Genomic DNA, 25,659 nt, shown 5'->3' on the forward strand with positions numbered 1-25,659 from the left:
ATTAAAACATGAACTGTCGTAGAGTGGAGTCTTTATACTTTTCATTTACTTCAAAAGTAAGCCAAGTATCTACCTTGACGATACTCTGTGTATTTAATGAAGAAGCATATGGAAAATTCTCTCTCCAGCTCATGATCCTTCCGATTCAACCTTCCTAGGGCATGGATCACAAGTACGCACTGTACACCTAGCTTAAGTTCTATTTTCTACCTGAGTTTTAAACTCCAGATATTAGAGGTTATAAAGAAAAAGTGACTTCTGGACACTTACCCTCCTTTTTTATTAACTTATTAAAGCTAGGTTTGAATCCTGGTGACAGGCTCATTTGCATGTAGTGCAGATGACTCCTTCGATCACCTTTAATAAACTGTCTTTGCAACACAGAGTGAAGGTTTAATCTTTGCCTTGAATCCTGGCATCTATTTTGCACGTGTGGGAGACCGCTGTGCACCCTCCTCAGAGGCAACAGGACAGCTCTGTGGTTTTCCCACATAAACAATTTGTCTAGTGCCAGAGCACACATCCAGGATTATGTGACTTCAGGTGAGCCAGCCATCACAGGATGGAAGAATTACTAAACAAAAGATATTCCAATTTCTATGTAGATGTCTTTGGCCATGGAATGGGATTAGGCCGGGAGAAGACGAAACAGTTCAGTAAAGATGAGAATTTAGTCTTATGGAAAGTGCAGCCCCAAAGCACACTCCAGCCTGGAAGAAAAAAACCAACCAATTACGGGGCTATAGATACAGTAACAGGAAGCCCTTCTGTCTTCAGTTCACTCATCCTGTAAGGTCACTTCCTCCGAATGTTTGCAAAGCTGATCTAAATGGCCAGGGTGGATGACTCGCACCTCTTGAGTTCATGTGTGTGATTAAGCAGCTCACATTTATGGTGTAGAACATTTCTGCCAACTGATCCCCACCCCTCCTCCATATTAAAGAGAAATTGGCTGGTATTTCACATGTGCCTTTTTTGAGTGTTCATTTTTATTGTCTCAAACTTGTTTCAGGCACCTGAAAGCTTGTCTCCAGCTACTTACCCAGACAACTGAAGTGCACTTTCTTTAGTACCCACCTAAGGTTGATCTAGACAAGCATCCTCCTGGGCGGGGGGGGGGGGGGGGGGGGGGGGTGGGGGGGGGGGGTGGGGGGGCGCGGCGACACCCATGAGGTAGACAAGCATGAGTTTCCCATTCTTTATACGACAGGGGAAAAATGAAGTAAAATTTCAAATTCCTTCAAGTAGCAACAATATTCAATAATATATTCAACACTAAGAGATGCGGTCCCTTTATGAGTTAAACCATCCAAAGCTAGGTCATGCAGCCTATATACTTATAAGGGGATGTTTCTATTGACCAGTCATTAGATGTCTGTCCTTTCTTCCCTACTCTCTCTCTTTTTTCCTTCCTTCCCTCCCTCCTTCCTTTCTTCTCTCTCTGTCTCTCTCCTGTCTCTCTGTGTCTCTGTCTCTATCTCTCTTTCTCCCTCCCTCTTTCTCCCTCTCTCTTTCTGTCTCCCTTTGTCTTTGTCTCTGTCTCTGTCTCTCTCTGATGCAGTGGCTTCTTAGTTATAAGAAATTAGAAGAAGTAAATTGTAGAAGCCACTCAGAGCACTGGTTCATTTAGAAGAAATATTGTCTTTTGTGCTGGGCGCATTTCACAGTATTTGTTACTATGGCTCAGAAATACATGAGCCTTCTCAGACAGTTCTTTACAGTAAGTAATTCAAGGCAGTCCTTTAGTTCTTGAGAGGGATAAGACTTCTGCATATGGAAGCTGGAGCTGGGAAGATATACTATGACCTGGAGTCCTAGACTCAGAACTGGACTTTGGGTCCCCAACACATGGAAAGACTCACTTTTCTACATAGTGGTAACCAATGGGCCATAGCAGACCAAGGATTAACTCTTCAGGCTACACCTGACTCTTGAGTTGCAACATCTCTGCTGAGTCAGGCCAGTAGAGAGGCAATGCTTATTTCATCTAACTAATACTTCACAGTGATAGTTATAGTCATAACAACACTAGACTAAGTTGTAGAGGAAATTAGGAATACTGAGAAACGATCTCCATTACATTCTGTTCACCTAGTTCATCCTATATAGCAGAATAGGTGAGAGATTAAATTGAAATTACAGTCAAAGTGAAAGTTTGTGAGGCCTCTGATGACTCAAAGGACAGCATTAAGAAGCTGTAGAATAATATATAAGAATGCAAAGATACTAGATTCCTCGAGGTGGCTGCTGAGTCCTAAGAGGGGCCAGTCCTACCCAATTCTTGATTGCACCATGTAACGGGAACTGTGAAGCACTATTGAATTCCCTGTATGCCAACCACAATTTTAAAGATCTTTTTAAAGCCTTCTACGATAAAGTAAGGTAACCCCACTCCTCCAGCCACTAGCATCTGTATTTGATGTATATTTTAAGGTATTGTATTTTTGAGATGAGGTCTCATTATATAGCTCAGGCTGTCCTCAAACCCAGAATTCTCCCACCTCACACATGCAAGTACTGGGATTATAGACATCTATCACCATGTCTAACCTCACTCAAACAATGGTGCTGTTTGTGTAATAAGCTGAGATTTTAAGAATAAGACAACTTGGGGCTGGAGAAGGCTCAGGAATAAAGAGCACTTGTTCTTGAAGAAGACCAGGGTTTGGTTCCTAGCACCCACATGGTACACAAATATACATACAGGCAAACACTAAAACATATAAATAAAAATATTTTAAAGAAAGAGAAAGCACAAATGTGACTTTGATGGAGTAGAACAGAGCCCTCTCTTTAGGGCATCCTCAGCAACCGAGAGGAGAATTGGGCATTAGCAAAGCATCCCTTGAGATACAGGCAGCCAGGGGCTTGAAATATAAAAATGGTTGAACTTTATGAGGCTCTTCTCAGCTACACTCATGATTTGGTAAACTGGATTTGCAAAAAGGGGTAGCAAACAGCGATTACTGTACTGTGATAAAAATAATGAAGTATTTTTAAGCTCAGGAGTAACTTGTTTTAAAAAGGAACAGAGCATAGAGAAAGGTGAGGGTAAGAGAGGAGGCCCTGAGCAAGGAAGTCCCACAGCAAAGACATCAGAAGGTATTCAGCCTCCAACAGCCTCCCAGGCCAGGGGACAGACCCAGGGAGTGAAAGATGGCACAGAAGCAAATTAGTGGTGGGGGAGAGCTAGTCAGTGTGTTGAGGAAGGGCCTGGCGGCTGTGTGAAAAGATTTGGTGTCGTCATAGCAACCGGCTCAGCCCTGCTCCCCCTGAAGCCCATTCAGCTCTGAGCTGCCGGAACACGTTTTTAATTAAAGCGTATAAAAGTTGTTTTGTAAGGACTTCTCCTCATCCGATAGATTTCAAAATGGTTAATCAGGCTTCATCTCCTTTTGATGCTCCAAGAGCATGGGCTATGGCATGCACAGAAGAATGCTGCTGCTGCTGCTGCTGCTGCTGCTGCTGCTGCTGCTGCTGCTGAGTGAGTTGTCTCTTCGTCACACCTAATGCCAGGAATGAGCCAAGTATCTAGCAATTTAGACACATGCAAACAGAATTCCAGAAGACAGGGGAGCCCACTTTTTTTTTCTGGTGGTGAATGGGACTGTTGATTTCCTTTGCTCTGGCTGTGGAAGGATTCTGTCTTCCAGATGGGTATTGTCCCTCACTGATGGTCTATTTAGCACTGGAAAATGGCATTTTTTTTTTTCCTCTGAGAGATGCAGTTCAAAAGCCAAAATAAGGTTAAAAATTATTTGTATTAAGTATTAATTTAACCCAGCATAAGTATTCCAAGAAAAAGATTTGTGCTTGCACCACCCATAAAAGGATGGCGACATACTCCATTTTTCAGAGACGAAAAGGATGCCCTAGCCTGAATCCTTGGCAAGTTCATGACACACAGCGAAAGTGACACTTTGTAATTTAATACAGTGGGTGACTTAGAAGAAGACAGCATCTTCTGTGGAGGCACCAAACAATGTCTTAGCTGACATCAACCTTTGGTTAGGATACTGTTTCTAAACCTCACTGATAAAAAGATGATTTCACCTGTGGTCTGTCCCTCCAGTTTCCCTGTTTGAACTTGCTATTTCTACTACAATACAAGCTCCATAAAATCTGGGTGGAGGAGTCCTGTCTCCTCTTCAGGGGCAACTCATCCAACAAATGATTTTTCTAAAGACCAGTACTAGATGAGGCCACTCAGTAACCACAGAGGACTCAGAAAAACAAAAACAAAAACAAAAACAAAAACAAAACAAAACAAAACAAAAAAAACAAGAACACTTTGTAATCTTTTGTGTAGGCCCAGATAAGAAAAGGTACCCTGGAAAACCATACAAAAAAGTAAACATCCCACCACCCCGAAGAATAACAATTTGTTGCAAATGATAGTTTTAGTTTCATTTTTGGTTTTTCTTTCCCAAGTTAAGGTTTTTGGAGATACCCAACTACTGCTTCCAACTCAAAGTTTACGTTCTGAACTTCCCACCAATCACCTCCCACAAACCTCAATCCTGTATTGACACCTTCAGTGGAAATGCCCGGTTTCCTTGGTGTGTAGTCTCTCTTATTTTCAACAAGCAATGAAGCCAACACACTCAACTGTCAGTGGATCCCTGCTAGGGGACACTGGCAAGGTTTTTGTCCTTTGTTTCATGGCTTGTGCCACCACAGAGCTAGCTGACAGTCCAGACTCGTGTTGTTGTTTGTTTGTTTTTTTAAATAAGAGCTCCCAATTTATTTTTATACTTGCCTACATGGTATTTGATGGACAATCCGCATACTTAAATAAAGGCGTTTTTCAATAACAAGGCTCCCCTCCTCAGTTTTCACATATTTTATTCTCTTAGTCATTCAAAAATTGAAAATCGTTTTCACCCTTGAGTCACTGCTCATATATCTGCTATTAATTAGTGTGTCCTTGTCAACATTTCCCATTACCCCACCTACAACCTCACCTTAATTACTATTTGAAAGACCACAGTTTGGGACCACAGTGCTGTTCACTATTAAAAGAGCCTCCAGCTCTTATCAGGGCTGGCACACCATTTTCTAGCCTAATAATCAGAATGAAAGCTTTCAGTGAATACAAGCAAGGCCTACGCTCTCGAGACTGAAGTTTCCACAGGAATCTGTGAGTAAGTAGCAAGAGTTCCCTCCATAGAGAAGAAAAATGCCCTTGGATGCTACAGCATAAAATGAGAATGTATGTGTCTCTCCAAGATCACAGGACTTGTTTGAGAACTACATGGTGAGTTCTTAGAAGTTTCTAGGTATGGTTAGGAACGAAACTATGACTGCTGAAGGATAGTTAGCCCGGGAATGTCTGCCACAGATAAAGCATTTCTGTTAAGTTGGAGGATCACATCGTTACTTTAAGCGTGTGTGAGAGACAGCCTCTCCACATCTACAGAGGGTAGAATGAGGTACAAAGGGTAGAAATCAGTGGATCACACGATTCAATCCACAGGAAGCCAAAGGCTGAGCAGTTACTTCAGGAAATAGTGGACATCTCAACACCAAACAAATATTTGGATGAACATTTCCCTCAAGGTTTCTGCATTATTTCTTTTGATCCCATCAATTGCCTTTCTTTTCTTTTCGTTTTGTTTTTAAAACAGGGTTTCAATGTGTAACAGCCCTGGCTGTCCTAGAACTTGCTCTGTAGACCAGGCTGGCCTCAGACTCACAGAGATCGGCCTACCTCTCTATCTCCAGTGCTGGGATTAAAGGCATGTGCCACCATGCCTGACTTCTATCTACTGATTTTTAATTGCCATGGATGTTTGTTTTGAATAAAATATTCTTTTTATTTCATGTATTGCATTTTTTTGACAAGTCAACACTCACTTGTCTTACCTCATTCTTTTCCCCAAGCAAAGCTCATTCCTTCTTGTATTATCATGATTCCAATGGAGCCCTGGGCATTAAATCCCAGGTTGTTGATGGCTTTTTATTTGTAGAACTTAAAAGATGCTATGTCTTACTTCTGGTTTCTGTTTCCTCTGATAAGTCAGCTGATAGCCTCGCTCTTGCTCGTCTGTATTTGTATCCTTAAGTTTTTTTCCCTCTTATTCAAGTTGCTCTCAATATTTTTGTCGTCTCTGGATCCAGTTCTGTTGACTATTTATTTCATTTTTTGCATGGACTTTTCCCCTTTTAGTGTATTCCCACTTCTTAAAACATTAAATGATGCATGCTATGTATAATGAAAATTAAAGCCTGAGGTAAATAACCCGGATATGAATTCTCCTCTTTCTATCAGGCTCTTAGTTTGGAATGCTAGTCAATTTAGTCAGTTTTTGAGGTGAATGGGTTTTTATTGTTGCCCTAGTAATTTTCAGTGCACAGCACACTTGAAATTCCTCCAGTGGTGGCCTGGACTGCCACTATGTGCTTAGTGTGAGGTCTGGAATGCTAAAGAAATTTTTCCTCAGTTTCCCAGCCCCTCCCTCAGATTCTAGCAGGTTCTCCAGGACAACAGAGTAGGAGTTTGTTTTCATGTTTTTGCCCCTCCCACAACAGTAATGGATGTTACCAGGTGCTGGCTGAAAGCTTACTGATGGGGAATAGGAAAGGCGCCCATCAGCACTCTGGCTTGCATCACAGTCTGAAGCAGGCTGCACATCTGTCCTTGAGTGACAAGTACTCTCTCCTCTCCAGAGCAGGGTCCAGGACACACGTGGCCTCCCTGCCCCTCCCTAAACTCTAGAGACTCATGTATTTACACTTATTGCTGAGAGCTGTTTGGCTAGGATGTGTTTTTCTGTGTTTCCTAGTTTCTTGAGTCCGTGGCATATCTTTCATCGGCTTTGGAAATTTTCTAGGTAGTATCACTTCACATACAGAGGCTAGCTCAGATTTTTCTGAATGCCAACTCCAACCACACAGTAATAATAACCACACACAATAAACCTTCTATCACACCCCACATGTGTTTGATGTTTCATAGATTTTTTTTTCCCATTCTCTTTCTTCTCTTTGACTGACTGGCACCAGTGGCCTCTCTCTCAGTTCCTGAGGCCGCTTTTCAACTGGACTTTTCAATCTGGACTGAAACAGTCTATTGAAGTCCGCTTCCTCGTTGTTATTATCTGACACAGGCTCAAGCTGGCCTCGAACTCACGTTCCTTTTGTCTGCACTTCTCAAATGCCGAGATGAAGGCTGTCCGCCACAATGTCTAAGGCCAGACATAGTAGATCTCCTGGAGCTAACATTATAAGCAAATGTCTGACACCAAGCGTGGGGCTAGGAAGCGAATTCAAGTCTTCTGCAAGAGCTGTCCACGCACTCTCAAGTGTTGATCCATCTGTCTAGCCCTGAGATACATAGAGTTTTGAGGTGAGATATAGGGTATCACTAGATGGCCTCAAATTCTCTATGTACCTGAGAATGGTTCTGAACTCCTAATCTTCCTGCTTCTATCTCCCAAGTGCTGGTATTACAGTGTGCAGCACTTACGCTCTGAATCGAACCCAGGGCCTCAGGCACAGTAGACAAGTACTGTACCTATTGGACTACATCCTCAGGCCTTGATCCCGCCCCCTTTTTTTGAGTTCTAAGGTTTCCAGAAAAGTCTGTATCTGATAATTACAATATCTGTATCTATTTTTGTATCTCTTATTTTCTCTTGACTTTTAGCAGAGAAATTTATTTCCTGGCATTCTTGGATATTTTTAGTTGAATGAAAAATATTGGCTGTGAAAAAACAGTAGATTTTTAGGGGATGTTGTCTAAAGAGATTTAAACTTGCTGTGAATGAGTTTGAGACACTTACCTTGCAGTTAAGGCTGGCCTAGTTATAATTAATTTAGCCTTCCTCGCGGAGCATGGCTATTCCAAGATCTAAATAAATGCTGCATTTTTCTTTGACAAGACTTTCAATTTTCATCTCCTTTGCCTCATGGGACTAGCAACTACTTTCTTAGCCTTTTCTTTCTTGGTGTTTGTTTCTCTGAGCTTTGTGAGGTGTCTTAGCTTTTCAGGGACCAGCCAGTGGTCTAGAAAGAAAAATGATACAGGAAACATTGGTAACCCTCTATAATAATTTTAGTGTTTCCACCTCATGCTATAGTTGCTGGATTTAACCCAGAACTCCGTTTTCGGTAGGCCCAGCCTCGAGATTGCTACATACTAAAGAACGGTACACAACCCAATCCTTGACTCAGCAAATACCCCAGTGGGCGATCACAGCCGAGGACTCACCTCAGTGTGTCTTTGGCCTCTCTTGGGAACTCCTTGTCCCAGACACTTCAGGCTTTGTTGTATTCTACTCTGTGTGGTGTCTGAGTTTTACAGCCGTTCTCCCAGGCTGAGTCACGCCACGAAAAGCCGCTCCGTGTTCTATTCTCAAGGCACCAAGTCTTGGCTATTTCTATAAAGTCCTCTTAACAACTTTGTATTCAAGCTTAAAATGCACTTTTTAAAAATCCATATTTTATGTATTTGTATATATTCAAGGTCACAGTTATGATAATATTTTATTTTTTCTCTAAACTTTGGTTAATTATTTGTTAAAGACCATCTGGCAATATATTGTTACACTAGAGGAGTTTAAGATCCTGGTACTATTTAATCTGGTATAATTGTGTTCCCTAAAGGACAGACAACCACGTATTTATATCGTCCCTTGAGGAAACACTCACACATACAATGCAGCTCACTGCACAGTCCAAGTCTACAGTTTAGACAATGTTAAAAATGCAGGATCTCCAAAGATCATGGGAGCTCACGGAGGTTGAGGCAGCATCCACAGGACTGCACAGGTCTGTACCAGGTCCTCTACACACATACTATGGCTTCCAGTTCAGTGTTGTCATGGGATTTCTGAGTGTTTAAATGAAGGGGTCTCTGGTTCTTGTGCCGTCTCTTGGGCTCTTTCCTTTCTGTGTTTGTTTGTTTGTCTTGTCCAACTCCAACGTGATCATTTTTGTTTTATCATATTGTATTATATTCCCATAGAAGCCTGTTTGTCTTCTAATGAGAGACAGAAAGGGAGTGGAGCTGGATGGAAGGGGAGGTGGGGAGGAACTGGGAGGAGAAGGGGGAGAACTGTAATCAGGAGACGTTATGTGAGGGGAAAAAAATCTGTCTTCAATAAAAGGGAAAAAAAGGAGGCGTCTCACAGAAAGGAAAAAGTTCGATAAATATGCATTTGAGTCAAATTAGGATAGTAGATGAAAGTAGATGGGAAATAACCTAGATATGATATAGTATCAGAACGCCTCTGCAAATGAGTTTTAGAGAGCTGGAGTGATTATGGTAAACCGCTGTTGAGAGCGGGGGAGGGGGGGAACAGAATGTTCTAGAGGTGAGACAGGATGTTTTTAATTAATTCTATTTATTTATTTTGTATATATATGCGTGTGATTGTGCGCACACCATAGTACATGCGTGGATATCAGGAGTCTATATTCTCTTCCCACCATGTGCGTTCCAGGAATTTAACCAAGTTATCAGGGCTGGTGACAAAGCACCCTTGCTCACTGAGCCATCTCACCGGCCAGAGAGACGTTTTAGGATGGAGATTGCTGGCAAATATTAAGACATCGCTGGAAGATTAGAGAAGATGTGGAAGTATGCTGGTGTTAAACTTTTCCTATGTCTCCCGAGAGAGGAGAAGATGGAGAAGCAGTGTGTAACAGGATTCTGTGTTTAAAGGTGACACTTGTAGCAGGACTGAAAACTCAAGCCACTGGAGCTTAGGGGATCATTTTGAGGAGGAAGCTGTCATACAGCCACCAGGTACTAGGGGCGCTTGATGAGAGAGACTGTGAAACTCCAAGACGTGAAAAGGAGGAAAGCAGAACTGGGAAACAAAGGCATGTATAATGCAAAGGTGCAGCTAAAACCCTTCTTCCGGGGATAAGCTCCTGCTGAAAGGATTCGTGTCCCTGACGTTGTGTAAATGGAAAGCAATTATTCACTAACACCCAGGAGAAAAAGAGGAAGCATGGCTACCATCGGCGTGCAATTGTACTATGCAATATGAAATTCCTTATTAAATCTTCTCAGAACAGTTAGAAAGTAATTTCCCCTGGAAAATTGTCTCTATCCACTGTCTCAATTTCTACCTTCACCTCTTGGCTCACTGCATCTGGCTTTTGTCTGTCATTTCAGCAGGAATCGTCCCGATGAAAGTTACCAAGGACTCCTTTATTGAAACCCCACAGGATCTCCGCTTGAACACCATCTCCTTGGGGAAGCCTTCCTTAAGCTCAGAGCACAGTAAGATCCCATCTCACTTGTTCTGCAAAGACCATCCCACTGCACGACAACTATTTACAGCTATTACTCATTCAGGACTGGATGGTATGAGGAGAGACGCTGTCTTATTTAACTTTGTATCACTAGCATCAGGTGTGCTACTGACTTAATTATTATCCATTGGTAATATGCCAGTGGTGATCTGAATGAGGCTGGCCCCCATAGGCTCATATATTTGAATACTTGGTCCCCTGGTTGGTGGAAGTGTTTGGAAAGGATCAGGAGGTGTGGCCTTGTTGGAGGAGGTGCATCACTGGGGCTGAGCTTTGAAGTTTCCAAAGACTCATATGATACCTAGCGCTTTCTCTCTACTTCCTACTCTTGGATCCAGATGCAACTCTCAGTTTTTCCTGCCACCTTGCCTTTGCTCTGCCATCATAGATTTTAACTGTCTGAAACCATAAATCCAATTAAATACTTTCTCTTATAGGCTGCCTTGGTCATGGTGTTATTCCACAGCAATAGATGTAACTAAGAAAATTCCCCCATTACCTCTTTCTTTTAATCCTTTCTGCAAGAAATACACAAAAAAATAAAACATTTCTAAATATAACAAAAACAAAAGCTGTTCAAAATATGAACAGAATAGACATTTCCTCCAAGAACATCCTTTTTTCTTATACTGTACATAAATTATTTTGTAACAAATGATTAATATATCAGTTAAGTCCTAGATGCTTTAAGGTTGGTTTTCTTATCTTTTAGTTTCTCCCATCACCACAGCTCAGCAACCAACTTCTTTTTTTTTAAGGGGGGCGGGGACGGGGGTTGGGTTCTTTTTCAAGACATGTTCTCACTATGTAGCCCTGGCTGTCCCAGAACTCACTATGTAGACCAGGATGGCCTCTACCTCATAGAGGTCAGCTTGGCTCTGCTTTATGAGTGCTGGGGTTAAAGGCAGGTGTACACCACTATGCCTAGCTCCAAACTTCTTATGGTTCTATCGTATTGTGTTCTTATTAGCTAAACACTAGGTTTGACTTTGTTATTTTATGTGACTCCTCAGAAGTTAAGAAACATATAAGTAGCAATTAAAATAAATACCTCATACAAATACTTTGGCTTATAGTTTTACCTAATGTGGCTTTATTTAGCAATGCCCCTCATGATCAGTAAGTAGTCTGGCATAGTCTAACTGGCTTGCACATCTTTGCATACTGGGATCTTAACAGGTGAGGACAACTTATCTACATTTTTCTGAACACACTCGTATGTACTTTTATTTATTTTTCTATGGTGCTGTGATTGGACTCAGGGCTCTGTGCATGCGGGGGATTACTTTGCCACTGAACTCTACACACTATACTCTGGATCTTAGTTTTTATTTGCCTGTTTCGTAACTACAGTTTTGCAAACACTGTAGCATTTACTAAGGTGATGCTCATGGCATTTGGAATCACCTTTGGTTCTTTCTGTCTCATTTATTTCTCTATTTCAGCAATTGCCAAACTGTTTTCTTCTCACATCTACAAAGCCCATCCTTCATCCCTTTAGTTTTGTTTGATATTTATCTTTTCGCCCTTCCGCTTATAAACCCAGGACCTTGTATATGCTAGGCAAGCACTCTACCATGGAGATACTTCCTTAGCCCTTAATTTCTTTCTTGAGACAGGGATTTGCTAAGTAGCCCAGGCTGCCCTTGAGCTAATAATCCTCCTGCTCTGGCTGCTAGAGCTGTGGTTATAGGTGTGCTCCATCATAGCTGGCTTATTCTAATAGTTGTGTTATCATAAAATGCTCTTAATGCCAATTATTATTTAAACATTACTGAATGATATAATATGGATAAGCATCTACATATGCTGGAAAGACAGTCACTGAAATTATTCTTAGAAAGATTTTAGAGCAGTGAGGCAATAAAAGATATAAGGACATTCTTTTTTAAGCAAGTTTGTAGCTACGCGGTGGTGGTGCACACCTTTAATCCCAGCACTCAGGAGGCAGAGCCAGGTGGATCTCTGTGAGTTCGAGGCCAACCTGGTCTGCACAGAGAAATCCAGGACAGGCACCAAAACTACACAGAGAAACTCTGTCTTGAAACCCCTCCCCCCAAAAAAGAAAGGAAGTTTGTATTAAATACATACCCAATGACATGCAAAGTTGAAGAAAACCAGCTAGAGTCTAAGAGGTAAATGTATACAAATTGTTAACTTATTGTTCCATGTGAATATATAATTTCCATGAAGAAACCTATTCTACATTGTGAATTTAAATAACAACAACAGTATATAATCAATAACTGACAAGTAGTAGAGATAGTCTTCAATGACAGACATATAAAGAGTTGATTGGGATGGGCACAAACCAATAGCTTGTCCAATCTCTGATTCTTTCCTGCCTCAGTTTCCTCATTGTGCTTCCTAGCAGCTAGCAGAGAACTAAGCAAAGATGTTTGAACATATCCAGGTAACAGAAGATGAAAATGATGAGTCCCATGAAATATCATCAAAGACCATGGAACAGTATTGCTGTCCACTGTTGCAGCCCCGTTTTCAGGGCATGTGGCCTGCATGACAGGAATCCAGTTTCTCAGTGTATGAATGGTTTATGGCTGGTGGAAGGAAATCCGCATCCCCCAATGTTGGCTGGGGAAATCTGGTCTAGATTGTCAACTACCCAGAAGATAACAAAAGGGAAATGGAGAGGAAAGGTGTTTCTTCAGCAGCGAAAGTAGAAGTAACCAGAAAACATCTGATTTAATAGTGCCAGATTTCCCATGACTAGCAACCAAATAGGATCTTACAGACTATGTAGGTGCTTTGGAGATCATCCTATGGTGCAGGACTAGGGAGATCTTAAAACTGGAAGGGTTTGACTTCATTCAGTTTATGCAATATGAAACCCAACTGAAAACAATGCCATCAGGACATTTGCTAGAGAGCCGATGCAAGCCCAGATGAGCCCCTGAGGAGCGGAAAGTTGTTTGTTGGACGTTATTTAGAAGACACAGCGGCCAAAGGGCTTCGACAGCTCTCCTGTCAGCATGGGAAAGTCGTAGATGTCTGTTGTTGTTTCCAAACCACTCAGGGCTTTGGCTTTTGCTGTGTTTACAAATGATAAGGTTGCCCAGTCTCTTTGTAGAGAGGATTTGATCGTTAAAGGAACCAGTGTGCAGTTATTCAACGCTGAACCTAAGCACAATAGCAGTAGACAGAAAGAAGTGGAAGACTGGGTGGAAATCCAGGAGGCTTTGGGAAATCTGGGTGGGTTTGGTAACACTAGAAGGGGTGGAGCTGGCTTGGGAAATAGCCAGGGTGGTGGTACGGGTGGAGAGGTGAACTTTGGCATCCTTATCATTAAGCCATTAAACCAAATTAATGATGGTTGCAGCCCCGGAGGTACCGCAGAGCAGTTGGGGTATGGTAGGCATTTTAGCTTGCCAGCAGAACCAGTCAGACGCAGAGCCAGGGCAGCACACTGATGGAGCCAAATCAGGGTTTGGGTTCTGGAAACAACTTCCACAGTGGTTATAATTGCGAGGCCCCTTTTGGTTGGGGACAGCGTCAAATGCAGGGTCAGGCAGGGGTTGCAGTGGAGTTTTGGCTCAAACATGGATTCTACATCCTCTGCCTGGGGAATGTAGGCAGTGGGCTTCGGTTGGTTGGTAAGTTGGCTGGTTGGTTAGAAATGGTGAGAATTAATTTTTTCTAAGCCTGTGATGAGTATACTGTAAAATAATCTGTGCTAAGCATTTTCCAACTTGCTTCTTCAGTGTGGAGTACATTCAGCAGCATTTTTGACATTTTTCTTCAGAAAAAGGGGAAAAGCTGAAGGAATTTTGTGAGTTACGAGTTATGTTACACAGGGGGGCTAGAAGACTGAGTGGCTGAAAGTGAACCGCTGTCTGCCTGACCGGAAGAGACCCGACGCTTGCAGCTGACCTCAGGTCCCCCCCCCCCCCCCCCCCCCCCCCCGCCCCGATGCTCTACCATCAGACTTGGGAATTCCTTGCAGGTTTGGAGTAGGAAGCATTGCTTAGAACTGGATTCTCTCCTCTTTATTTTAATCGAAACCCGTCCTATGGATTTTCCTCTTGGGAATCTCTCCTTTTGGAAGAGATTGTGTTTGGTTCTACTAGCCTTGTGTAACTCATACCTTCTTTCATATACTAAAGTACAACATGAAGACTTCATTTAATTTCCGCAGTCTCTCTCATTTCAAATGCTTGTGGAAGAAGCGCTTCATGGAAAGGCGTGCTGTACATACTCTGCCAGATAGCTCCCTCTGTCTACATGCCTCCTCACCAAAGAATCCATCATCACACAGCACAGGCTGCATCATCTTCAATAGTGGCATTCCACTACTCTTTTTGAAAAACACAATATTTATTTATTCTTCTCTCATATATTACATTCTTCCTGAAGTTCCCCATCCCTCCTCTCTCCCCTACCCCCTTCTCCCCCACTTCCCCCCCCCCCCATCCACTGGTCCTCTATTTCCCTTCAGAAAAGAGCAGGTCTCTCAGGGATAGCAACCAAACATGGAGTAACAAGATACAATAAGGCCAGGCACATGCCCTCACATCAAGGCTGGATGAGACAATGCAGTAGGAGGAAAAGGGTCTCAAAAGCAGGCAAAAGAGTCAGACACAGCTCCCACTCCCACTGTTAGGACTTCCACAAGAACACCAAGCTACCCAATCATAACATATATGCAGAGGACCCAGGATGGACCCATGCAGGCTCCATGATGGTTGTTCCAGTCTCTGTGAGCCCCTATGAGACCTGGTTAACTGGTTCTGTGATCCACTACTCTATTTAACGGAGTCACGTCAATGCTATGCACACAAGGCTGTGATACGGAATGAGGAGCCTGTTCGAATTTTTGAAAGCTGCTGTGGGATTGATGGTGGTGCCCAGGCCTGAAAGGCTAGTACGAGCAAGCAAAGGAGAGAGTGCATGCAGAAACTTGATGATGCAAAAGATATATGTGCATGTTTGAGTGACAAGCACGCTAATACATTTGACGGGATGTGTTTGCCACTCAGGCCTGTGGCTTTGGTGAAAGAGAGTGCAGAGAGCAATCACAGCAGATAACGTACGGATGTTTTTTTGGCATCAAACGACATGCGCATCTGTTGGAAGATTTTGAATTTTGTTCTTAGAAAACCCACTTTGGTTGCATGTGGTAAATGAAATGATCCTTGTACCCGTTCCCCCTCGCCCCCACACCCTGGCAACTGCTGTCAATGCCGTGTGGTGTGTGTTCTCCGTCACTGGAAGTGTGGAAACCTGAACTGAAGCTGATGGGCCCATGACATGAAATAAGCTCCGGCTGGACTTTACAGGAGAACTTGGAAGCAGAGTTCGCCACCAGTGAGCTCAGGTTGTCTCAGAAGAGGGTGGGGGTGTTCATGGCTGTTAGCTGTGCACACGAATGCTGTTTGCTGCAGTTCCCCGTCCTGGGATTGTATGCTTTTCATAAAAGCTGTCGTTGGATATTCTTAAACTGGTTTTAATAAAGAAAACTGGCTGGAGCTGAGCTATGGTGGCCTTGGGTGGGGAACAATGATACTCTGATTTGTTATTACTTGGATCATTACACATTTTCTAAATGTATTAGGTATACATTCTATTTTTAACTTTCTCTCCTTTCCAAATTAAAAAAAAAAAGACTACCAAACTAATTTCAGCATTACCATTTAAATGAAATATATGATAATAAGGCATCTGGTCAAATGAATTTATATATTTTTTTCATATATTTTGCTAAGAAAATTTCATATTAATAACATTGAAGATAGCTATTTTGACAGGGACATAATATACACATACTTATAGTCATTTTTTTCTAGAATAAATGACTGTCTAAACTCACATTAGAATTTGGTTTGTGATTTTTCTTTAGTATAACAAAAGTCAAGAAAGGAGAATGATTTGGATGCTTGCAGGCTTAGTGGTAGATGTTAGCAATATTAAGGAAACTAATCATTAACCTAAGTAGTATTTGTTGAAACCCGAAATAGTTTCCTTACCATTTCTAAACAACTACGGAGGGTCAGCAGAGATGGAGCTTTTGATTTGGAGGATGGTTGTGGTATCTACGATGCCAGAGGCATGGGAAGCACCATAAAGGCTTTGCAAACAGTGAGGACTCAATAGCCGGCCTTTCAAATTGCACCTCTCTCTGCTTTCACTGTTAAAAAAGCTCTGTGCCTTCTGATATAATTTTTTACATTTAATTTTCTCTTCTTTTAACAAAAGTATGAACTACGCATGTATTACAACATTTGCCAGCATCTTGGAAAAGAAATACATTTTGGTGAAATAAGGGCATTCTTAAATTCTTTTCCCCTTCTTCTCTTGGCTGTGCTGAGAATCAACCCAAGGGCATGCAAATGCTAGGAAAGCACTCTGCCACCGACCTGTGCCCCCCACTCATAAAACAGCCTTCACGAAGGTGAATGAAGTGTTCAAGCATTTGTGCAACTTCAAGAACTTCACAATCAGTACTACATAAAGTGACTGACTTTTAAAGGGCAATTTTCAAAATTATCTTAACTTCTTTTTTAAGGATAAACTTTAAACTCAGAGAAAGCAGTGTGGTTTGGTATTGGGAGAGTTTGAAAAAAAGAAAGAAAGAAAACCCACAAAGCAAAAGTAGCTGCATTTAGATAAGGGAGAGAAGGGTGGGACACGGAAACAATACTCCGAAGTGCTTTTCTTTCACAGATCTTGGTTCAAACGAAGGTTAAATTCCAGAGGATGTGTTTTCCCCATGTGGAGCCTTAAAGGACATGCCTTTGTTTCCACCTTCCCAGAGACGATATATGCTAACACAAACAAGGCATTTCATAATAAATTTAACTTTTATAGAGTGACTAATGCCTTGTGAAGATAAGTCAGACTCTCAGTCACCTGTGCTTAATCTGGGCCGAAGAAAAGATGCCAAGGGCGCGCTGACAAACTCTTCCTTAGGGAAGGATGACAGCAAGCTGCCGGGGAGCCGCGAGACGCTTGGGTTTGAGCCTTTTTGGAATGCTTCTCCCTCACGGCGGGCGAGCACAGTTTAGCGTTTATGTACTTTGGAAGGACAAAGAGGTTAGGTGAGCCTGCCAAAGTCTGAACCTGTTTCTGGGAACCGGTTAGTAGGTCAACTGTTATAAATTTAAGAGAAACTGAAAAGCAGTGATGGATACTGGAAACGGGGCCCACACATGGCTGTGTGGAGCCTTCACACTGTTTCCACCAGATCCCAGGTGAGATGACAGGAAGCCTGGGTCTCTCTCTCTAGCTCCAGCCAGCCAGGTGTGGGTAGGGGCTTGAGGGGGGCATGAGATAGTGTGGAAAAAGAAAACCTTTTCCTGCTAGGAATAGCCACTGTTAACAGAAATAAAAATCTTTAGAATTTTGTTTGGGGGGTCTTCCTGTAACAATAACTTATTAATCTGTTACCTTCTCAAAGAAACACAAATCATGTATGTATGTATGTGAATAGTGCCTTTCCTTTTTTTTCTTTTTATCACATTATTATTCATTAACCAGAGGCATAATTCCTAAGTCTCCCATCTAGAAAAAAACAAGGTAATTTCACTCATTAAACATACACATCTTTTTTCCATCTATAAAACCTGTCAACTTCAATTGAAGGGGTCAAAATTAGTCTTACGGCAACTGGAGAGAAAGGTCAAATGGCATATTGTATCAAACATATGTGCGTATACATTATGTAATATTTAACTTATTTTTTAAAGTTATAAATTCATCTTTGACAGGAGACTTAGGACATTTATTTAAAACTTTAAGTAAAACGGGAGCTTTTTCACTCATGAAAAAAAGAGAAGTTATCAACATAGAATAGACATATCATAAAATCAATATAAACTTGACTTTAGGTTGTATTTTTTAAAAAAACTTCTGAAATACCTCTTTAGTTTTTAATCATTAACAAAGATTCTAGGGGGAATTAAGTTATTTCAGGTTATCCCACGGTACTTATTCCTTAGTGTGCCCAATTCCTTCTTGGGCTCTAGGTTAAATAAAAAGCTTCAATGCTCGCCTTCATCTTGTTATGTTAGCCACTGACTGATAGAAGAGAACTTGGCTGACTCTGACTGACAAACGATAAGAATGCAGTTTCTTGGCTCAAGCTGTGTCACATCAAGTTTCAAAAATCAATTAGCTTTTCGGAAAAAAACACCACAAGGGGGCAGGTGAACCCAGGCTAGCTCCTAGGTAAGAGGGTCCCAGTATCAAAGAACTTTGATCAAAGAAGGTGGGAGATAGAATACACTGAAAATTAGAAAGAACTCTAAAGACATATTTCTTCATGAACATAGGCATTCGATTTCACACATGTAAAACTTTATTTAAAATTTACCCAAAGACATTACTTACAATATACCAAGAATACAAATGAAAGAGACCAAAGCATCATAAAACTGTCACACATAGAAAGGGTTTACTATGTTTAAGAAGGCCATTTGGCTACCTGCAGAGAACAATTACGTGAGAAGAAATGCACTTCAAGGCAACCTTAATATTGAACAATTCCATAAAGCAAAAGTAAAAATTTAAGAACTGTAACATCTGATTATTAAGGATTTAATTTCAGGCAATTTAAGAAAGATAAAAACTTCTGATGACAAAGGTTATTTAGAGTCTGTTTTGATTTTCATTTAGAAGTTAACATTAGCCTACCAATAGAAGGCAAAAATTGCCTCCTTGAAAGTAAGTCTCTTCTATAAATATTTTTAAGTTCACACAAGATATCCCCCATGAAAACCTGAATGATAATATTGTCTACAGCCAACCCATGTCCACACCTTCTGGGTAAAACACCCAGAATTAATACCATTTGGCAAATGTGGAAATTACTGTCAGCCTTCCTTTAATATCTCTAAGACAATGTATTCAGTTACATGATACAGATCATAGACACTATTTTCTTTACAACAATTAACAAAATGAAAGGCAGAGGTTGGAATAGGAAAGGGAAGTTCTCGATGTTTCCCTCTTACTAGTAGTTTTTATTTAGTTTCTCACATCAGTTAGAGTCTTGAATGTCACTTCTGCGGCAGCTTCTCTTACTAATGATGTCACTTTCTTATTAAGACTTCTTCAGTAACTTTCTATAGTAATCATGTAAAAGTCAAGTCTTTGGTTAGAAATCTATTGTTGATGAGGTTATCCCATAACAGACTTCAGAGTAAGCTACAAATCTGCAGAACAGCAGACTCTAGGTTGAATATCCATTCTATAATATAACTAATTTTGGTTTGATGGTTAGCTTCATAGGGCTTAACAATCGAACTATAAAGCATATTTTTTCAAGCAAAGCTTTGGATTAAAATATTAGTATTATTATTAATATATTCAAATGTTAGTCTCTATTCTCACAAGCCATTTCTCTCACATACACTCATTGTTCTCTGTGTGGATAGATGTGCATATGGACAGATGCACACATACATGATATAGTCTTGTACACACAAACATACACACATACATACATACATACATAACCCATGATGCAGTCCATCGATGGTATTTTAGAGTATTCTTTCTCTTGTTTTCACTCTGTGAATTAACCTTCTTTTCTTGGTCGTCTTCATACACATTGTCACTTCAAGGACATGAAAGTGGCTTCTGCAAGGCCTGAAAGAAAAATAATGCTTTGACTTGTCAGTTTGAGAAGTTGGGTAGCTTTTAAAAGCTGCCCAGCCCAGGGTTATTGCACACAGTAGACATTCAATAAATATTTGTTGATTTGATTTAGTCTAGGCTAAATAACCAAGTAACTGACTCTTTTTGTCATCCAATGTGTCATGGTTGAGCCTGTGTACAAATGTATTTATAAATAAATATTAATGGTCATAGTCATTGAAGATGTCCTAGAGAGGGGAACAATGTTGATCTGCAGTCTCCCGGGAATAGCAATGACTGGGATCATGTTCACAACATGTCCTGAGTAGTTATGACAGATAAAAGACATCATGAGGTCTCACTAACTGGAGCGCTGAGAAGCTGCTTGTAAACTGGGTTTGCTCCAGATCTCTTAAGTCAATCACATTTTGATGTGTTACATTTAATTTTTTTTAAAAAATGAAATATTTTGATTATAAAATTTACTGAGGACACATAAATCATACAATGTTTTCGTTGGTATCTTTTCCAATGCTCTAGTCACCAAACAATGTTTACATATGTTTCCAGTGATAACTTAAAGGCCTTCAGCACAGGGAAAGAGAATTTCTCCCAAACTTGATGTGTACCACTGGACTGGAGGTAAGCTGTCCACTCCTGTCATTTAAAATAGCATATTGATTTATTTCCTTCTCTGGATCGCAAACAGTAAAAGTCAGTGGTGAGCATTCAACACGTTAAATTTTGGCTCAAAGGGAATTTACAACAGCAAGCCTTCCGATGAAATCTGTCAAAACATTAACCACGAGGACACAGCTTTCAGCTCTTAGCAGCAGCAGACAGGGAGGCAGTGTGGCTGACAACCTAGGGTGGATGCCTTTTCCCAGCTTTGAAAATGTCTGCTGGTGGCACACGATCAAATTCTTACATGTTCTTATTTTACCCAAATGTGAGACTTGTAAAAGAAGATGGTATGTTTTACACACATGTTTCCAAAGAGATGGGAGATCCTAGAATTAAAGAGATAATTCTAAGTGAAAAATAATTAGCTAAGAGAACATTAGATGTTTAACCCAAAAGCTAGAAATCCATAGTGCTCTCTTGTCTGATGAACTCCAAGTTGAGAATGGATACAGTCAGTCTCTTAACGTTTTTTGCTACCTTAAGGCAAATATGATTCCCTTGGCTGTGTGCCAGCATGTGGACACTCTTTGTTAAGATAATTTTAATTTTTCACATGGTAAACAATGGCGGCATTGTTTGCTCTTCCTTGATGAGTAAAGAAGCAACATTTCCTAGAAAATTACAAACAGAACACTCCTGAAATGAATCACTCAGCAGGCAGTCACTCATAATCAAGATGGTTAACTTTGCAATGTACACAGTGGAAACAGTTTCAGAACACACACTCTACTGAGAAGTTAGATACAGTTAGGACATATTTATGACAAGAAAATACTTTTAAAACAACTTAAGGTTTTCAGTGTGGTGATGTCGTAGTCACACAAAGTAATATTCTATGCTTCAATGTTTCAGAAGGCTTTTGACACACGGACCTGCTTCTGCAGAACAGCACATACCCTAAGCCTGAGGATCTTCAACATGTTCTCCGGTGGCAACTGGTGGAGATTAAGTAGAGACGTAAAATTAGTATCTGAATATTCATCTTTGGAATTATAGCTTGGGGAGCAATATTCATGCTCCCCCATCCTCTCAAATATTTGCAAATGCAGCTCAGGGCTTGAAAGAATAATACATAACTAGAAACCGAAGAAAGCACATAACCCAATCCATAGTTGCAAAACCCTCAGGTATTTCTAGGGAATTGAGTGACTTTGGAACTGAAAGCAGATGCAGTAACACAGGCAGCAGCTAAGGACACCACATTGACTGGTATCTGGATTTTATTCACCAGCTATTGCTAAGTTTGGATGTACTTGGTTCTGGAAAGAGATTTAGCTACTGCTCTTCTTCAGCGATGATGTAACTGGACTGCTCAGTAGTGTGGAAACTTTGTAAGAACTTTTAGAGTCAGCAAAAGGAAGCCATGGCTTCTCTTCATCAGGGTGGGTTTTCAAACTTCTGATTGTTTGGACCACATTTTAACATCTACACAAGAAATCCTGACTTAAAACAAACCAACTAAACAAAAACCCCAAACAATAGCATCATTAGCAGCAACAAAACCTTTCAGTAGTCTTTTACTTGAAATGGACGTAGTCACAAAATAACCCGACAAGCTTCAGGCAGGCACTGGCTCTGATCTGTCCCAGTGCTAGACAACTGATGTGACAAATCTGTTTTTACCATAACTGTAGACAAAGATACTGAATTTTAATCTTTTAACGTGTTTTTTTCTCCTTAGAGATGCTCATCATGCGAATGGTTCAAAAACTATTGCCATTTGAAAATTCAGGTTTTGTTGTTGAAGAAGAATGATTATCCATCAAGTATTTACCTGAGCAATGAAATGAACAAGAATGAAGCCTGACCCCCAGAAGCTTGCCTTCTAATGGGAGACAGCACAGGAATACTCAGGAGAGAGAAAACTTAATAACCACCTCAATAGAGAGCTGCAGAGAGCGCCACCAGGCACACAGAACAGAAAGAAACTTGGCTGTGGGGGTGGGCTAATTAGGGAATGCTTCTTGTAGGAGGTGGCATGTAAGCGTTCTTGAAGGATGATTCAGATTTAAACAAATGAAAGCAGATTTCATTGAGTAAAGGATTAAAATGGTAAGTGAATTAAATAATCAAAGTACAGCATAGGAACTCACTGGAAATATGGGCTTGGAACACAGGCTCTACCTTATTAATTTCCTCGCCATCCACATGAAAATAAACCTAGAAGGGCAGGTCTATGGATGGCCTAGACAGCTGACTCATAAGAAGACCCAATATAACAGGACCAGATAATTGTCTTAAAATTTAGACAACAATATTTGTGATATTTAAACTTTCAGCCTATAATAAATGTTTGTACAGTCTCTATAAAAGCAGGAATAACGTGATTATTCTTGGAGCTTTAAATGAAAGGCAATTTCTGACCTTCAAAAGCTTTTCCTGACAATTCTATTGGCAAATGAAATTATATATTCTCATTCCTCATGACTGTTCTTTATGAAATGACCACGTTTAAAATGCAAAAAGCATCTTATTTTTTGCAAAGTGACAAAACGATGATGTAATATGGCCCTACATATTGATTAGTAATTAGTACACATTTAACTGAAGTACGATTCTTCAAAGCAGAAGCATTGTTGTGTTTGATGTCAAACTATTACTGAAACTTTCCAAGCATACTTGGATTTCTCAGCACTGTCTTTAGAACTAAGCTACGAATTACAGAAGATACTATCTTTCCTTTTTCAATCACATAGATTTTAGACTCAAAATATACTTGGAAGCAAAATGAAGCCCAGAGATTTTCAGCCCAGCACTTGTTCTTAGCACGTCCATGTGTGCATAATCCACATGGGTCTGAGACATTCTTTGTGACATGGTCAAGAGAATCTCTAAGCAACTAAAAACATTGGTGGCGAAGGAAAGTGCCACATGAGACAATATACATGCCTGTTGTACCTCTCAGTTCTCACCTCTCAAATATGTAATCTTGGTTTCTGCATTTTATCTGAGTCTCTGTGAAAACAGTCACACACTTTGAAGCTTCTGTTAGCATAGTTTTGGAATGAAACTCACTTCCTAAGTTTTTCACTTTTTTTTTAAAAGATATATCTTGGTAAATCAATTTTCATATGTATTTTGAAGACTTTTTATGGAGTGGCTGGACTGGGCAGGCAAGAACATCTAGATGCCGTAAAGACAGATAAACCGTATAGTTGTAGCTGTAAAACCAGAACTGCTGGTGGCTGCTGGCTTCTAAAGTCTTTCCTGATTAGAGCCAGTGTTAAAGTTCCTTAGCTGGAGCTTAACAACACAATGGCTGAAGGAACGGAGTTGCCACACAAGTGTTTAAATTCCACACCGGATCCCTAGCTACAACAGAGAGGAAAGTTCAAACAACAAAAACAGAGTTGCAAGGTCTGACTTGCGTGTCATGGATACTCCTAACTCATCACCAGGCTGCTCTTGTGCGCGGCAACCAGACCCTCCCCAGCAACACAGCTAATTGAATAAGGATTTCGAAGCTTTGGGCTACCGATAAGCCAAAGTGGCACATGGCTCATAACTCAAACATTTCATTTTAGGCAGCTGTTATTTTTCCTTGCCAGGGCTAATTTGGACTCTTCAATCACTCTCTGTTCTTTAATGAAAAATTGTTTGTAGTTATTGGTGGAGACAGAGAGCTACAGTTATTGTTCTTGGAAGGTAAATAATTATTGCTCATTTTACTCATGTATACAAGTGATACTAAATTCAGGGCATTAGCAGTACAACTCTCCTCTCTCTCTCTCTCTCTCTCTCTCTCTCTCTCTCTCTCTCTCTCTCTCTCTCTCTCTCTCTCTCTTTCTCTTTCTCTTTCTCTCTCTCCCTCTCTCTCTTCCTCCCCTCCCCTCTCTCTTCCTCTCAAATGCTCGAGCCAGACTATTGCTTCCCATTATAATTTACTTAACCCCTCCTACAGTAAACTAAAAATATTGGACAGAAAACAAAAATTATATTTTCTAATCCGCCAATAACAGTAGTAAAGAACATTTCAAGTCCTCACTCTAAGAAGAAACAGGAATCCCGAGTGATAAGTAAAACCCAAAGGGTAGCTGTTAATGGGGTAAAGTTGAGTCTTGCTTATTATGTTATCAGGACACAGGAGACAAAGCCTGGGACCTGCCCAAAGATAGACATCTAGAATCCAAGCTATGAATGGGGACTATTTGCCTACAAATTTTTGCCCTACAAAATTTATGATTACAAATTAGCCTCCATGTGGATTTTTGACAAAATTAGTACCTTCTAAGTGACCAAATACATTTCAAATCAAGCTTTAGAAGTGACCCAAGGTTCATATATGTCTCTAAGTGTCTGGGCAGGAACCTGCTGCTAACACAGCTCTTGATACAAAGCACAGAGAATAGTCACAAGTTCAAGCTCACATTAAAGAATAACCAAACACTCCAGGCCACAGGAGAAGTAACTGTAGGCAGGAGTCACAGCACAAACAGCATGAATACTTGAGGTACTCAAATGATGGGAAAACAAGTATTGAATGCATGCTGCAAAACATAGGACAACAACGATAAAAAACATGAGATAGCTAGACTATGAAAATTACCAAGAGGATTTGGAACTGAACAGATTGTAACTTCCAGAAATGAAAATTATAATAACACCAATTATAGACTCATTGGATTTCTGCTTCCAATCAGGACAGTCTGTGGGAGACTCACGCTCCTGCCAAGAACAACTGGAAATGCTGGTTAAACTAACGAGTATTTGCTTCAAAGTCTCAGAGAAGGGCTGAGACAAAGACAACTCAAGGGGCTGGCTAAGGCTGGGAAGGAGAGCCCAACTGCACGGCAAACAGATGATCTGTGGTCACTTTCCCTAAAGCTCAGTGGCGGGTCTGTGAAGACTGGCTGATACCTGCTAGGAGGGACAGTAAAGCCAGTGGGGCCTCTGGAACATTCTAGACCTCCAGATGGATGCTTACACCTTTTCTAGAAACCCAGTAAAGCTAAATTCAGCAGAATTCCGAAGCGGCAGATATACAAAGCTAAAATGGAATTAAGTAAAGGAGTCTCAACCAAGATATGGCTTCCATAACATAAAGCCCCAGAGAACTACACCAAAGAGGAAAACAGAAAGTGTTAGAACTTTACTCAGACTGCAACCCAGTCTCAAGCT

The 25,659-nt window shown here is 40.8% G+C and overlaps 1 protein-coding gene and 1 pseudogene across 6 annotated transcripts in view; one reads left to right on the forward strand and one right to left on the reverse strand.

Moving 5' to 3' along the window:
* The first annotated feature begins 11,094 nt into the window (after positions 1–11,094).
* On the forward strand, positions 11,095–14,057 carry LOC102924046 (TAR DNA-binding protein 43 pseudogene; annotated as a pseudogene).
* Positions 14,058–18,583: 4,526 nt separating this feature from the next.
* Positions 18,584–25,659, reverse strand: part of Mipol1 (mirror-image polydactyly 1) — a 299,368-nt gene continuing 292,292 nt past the window's right edge. For 3 of the 6 annotated variants that reach the window (XM_016007364.3, XM_076550616.1, XM_076550612.1), the window contains exon 11: positions 18,612–19,869. In XM_016007364.3, coding sequence (XP_015862850.1) covers positions 19,764–19,869 — 106 coding nt within the window. In that variant the 3' untranslated portion in view covers positions 18,612–19,763. Of the gene's footprint in view, positions 19,870–25,659 lie in introns of all 6 variants that reach the window. The other 3 variants (XM_076550615.1, XM_042260588.2, XM_016007365.3) reach the window with 2 other exon arrangements.

Source organism: Peromyscus maniculatus, chromosome 14 (genome assembly GCF_049852395.1).
Source record: "Peromyscus maniculatus bairdii isolate BWxNUB_F1_BW_parent chromosome 14, HU_Pman_BW_mat_3.1, whole genome shotgun sequence".
Classification (NCBI taxonomy): Eukaryota; Metazoa; Chordata; class Mammalia; order Rodentia; family Cricetidae; genus Peromyscus; species Peromyscus maniculatus.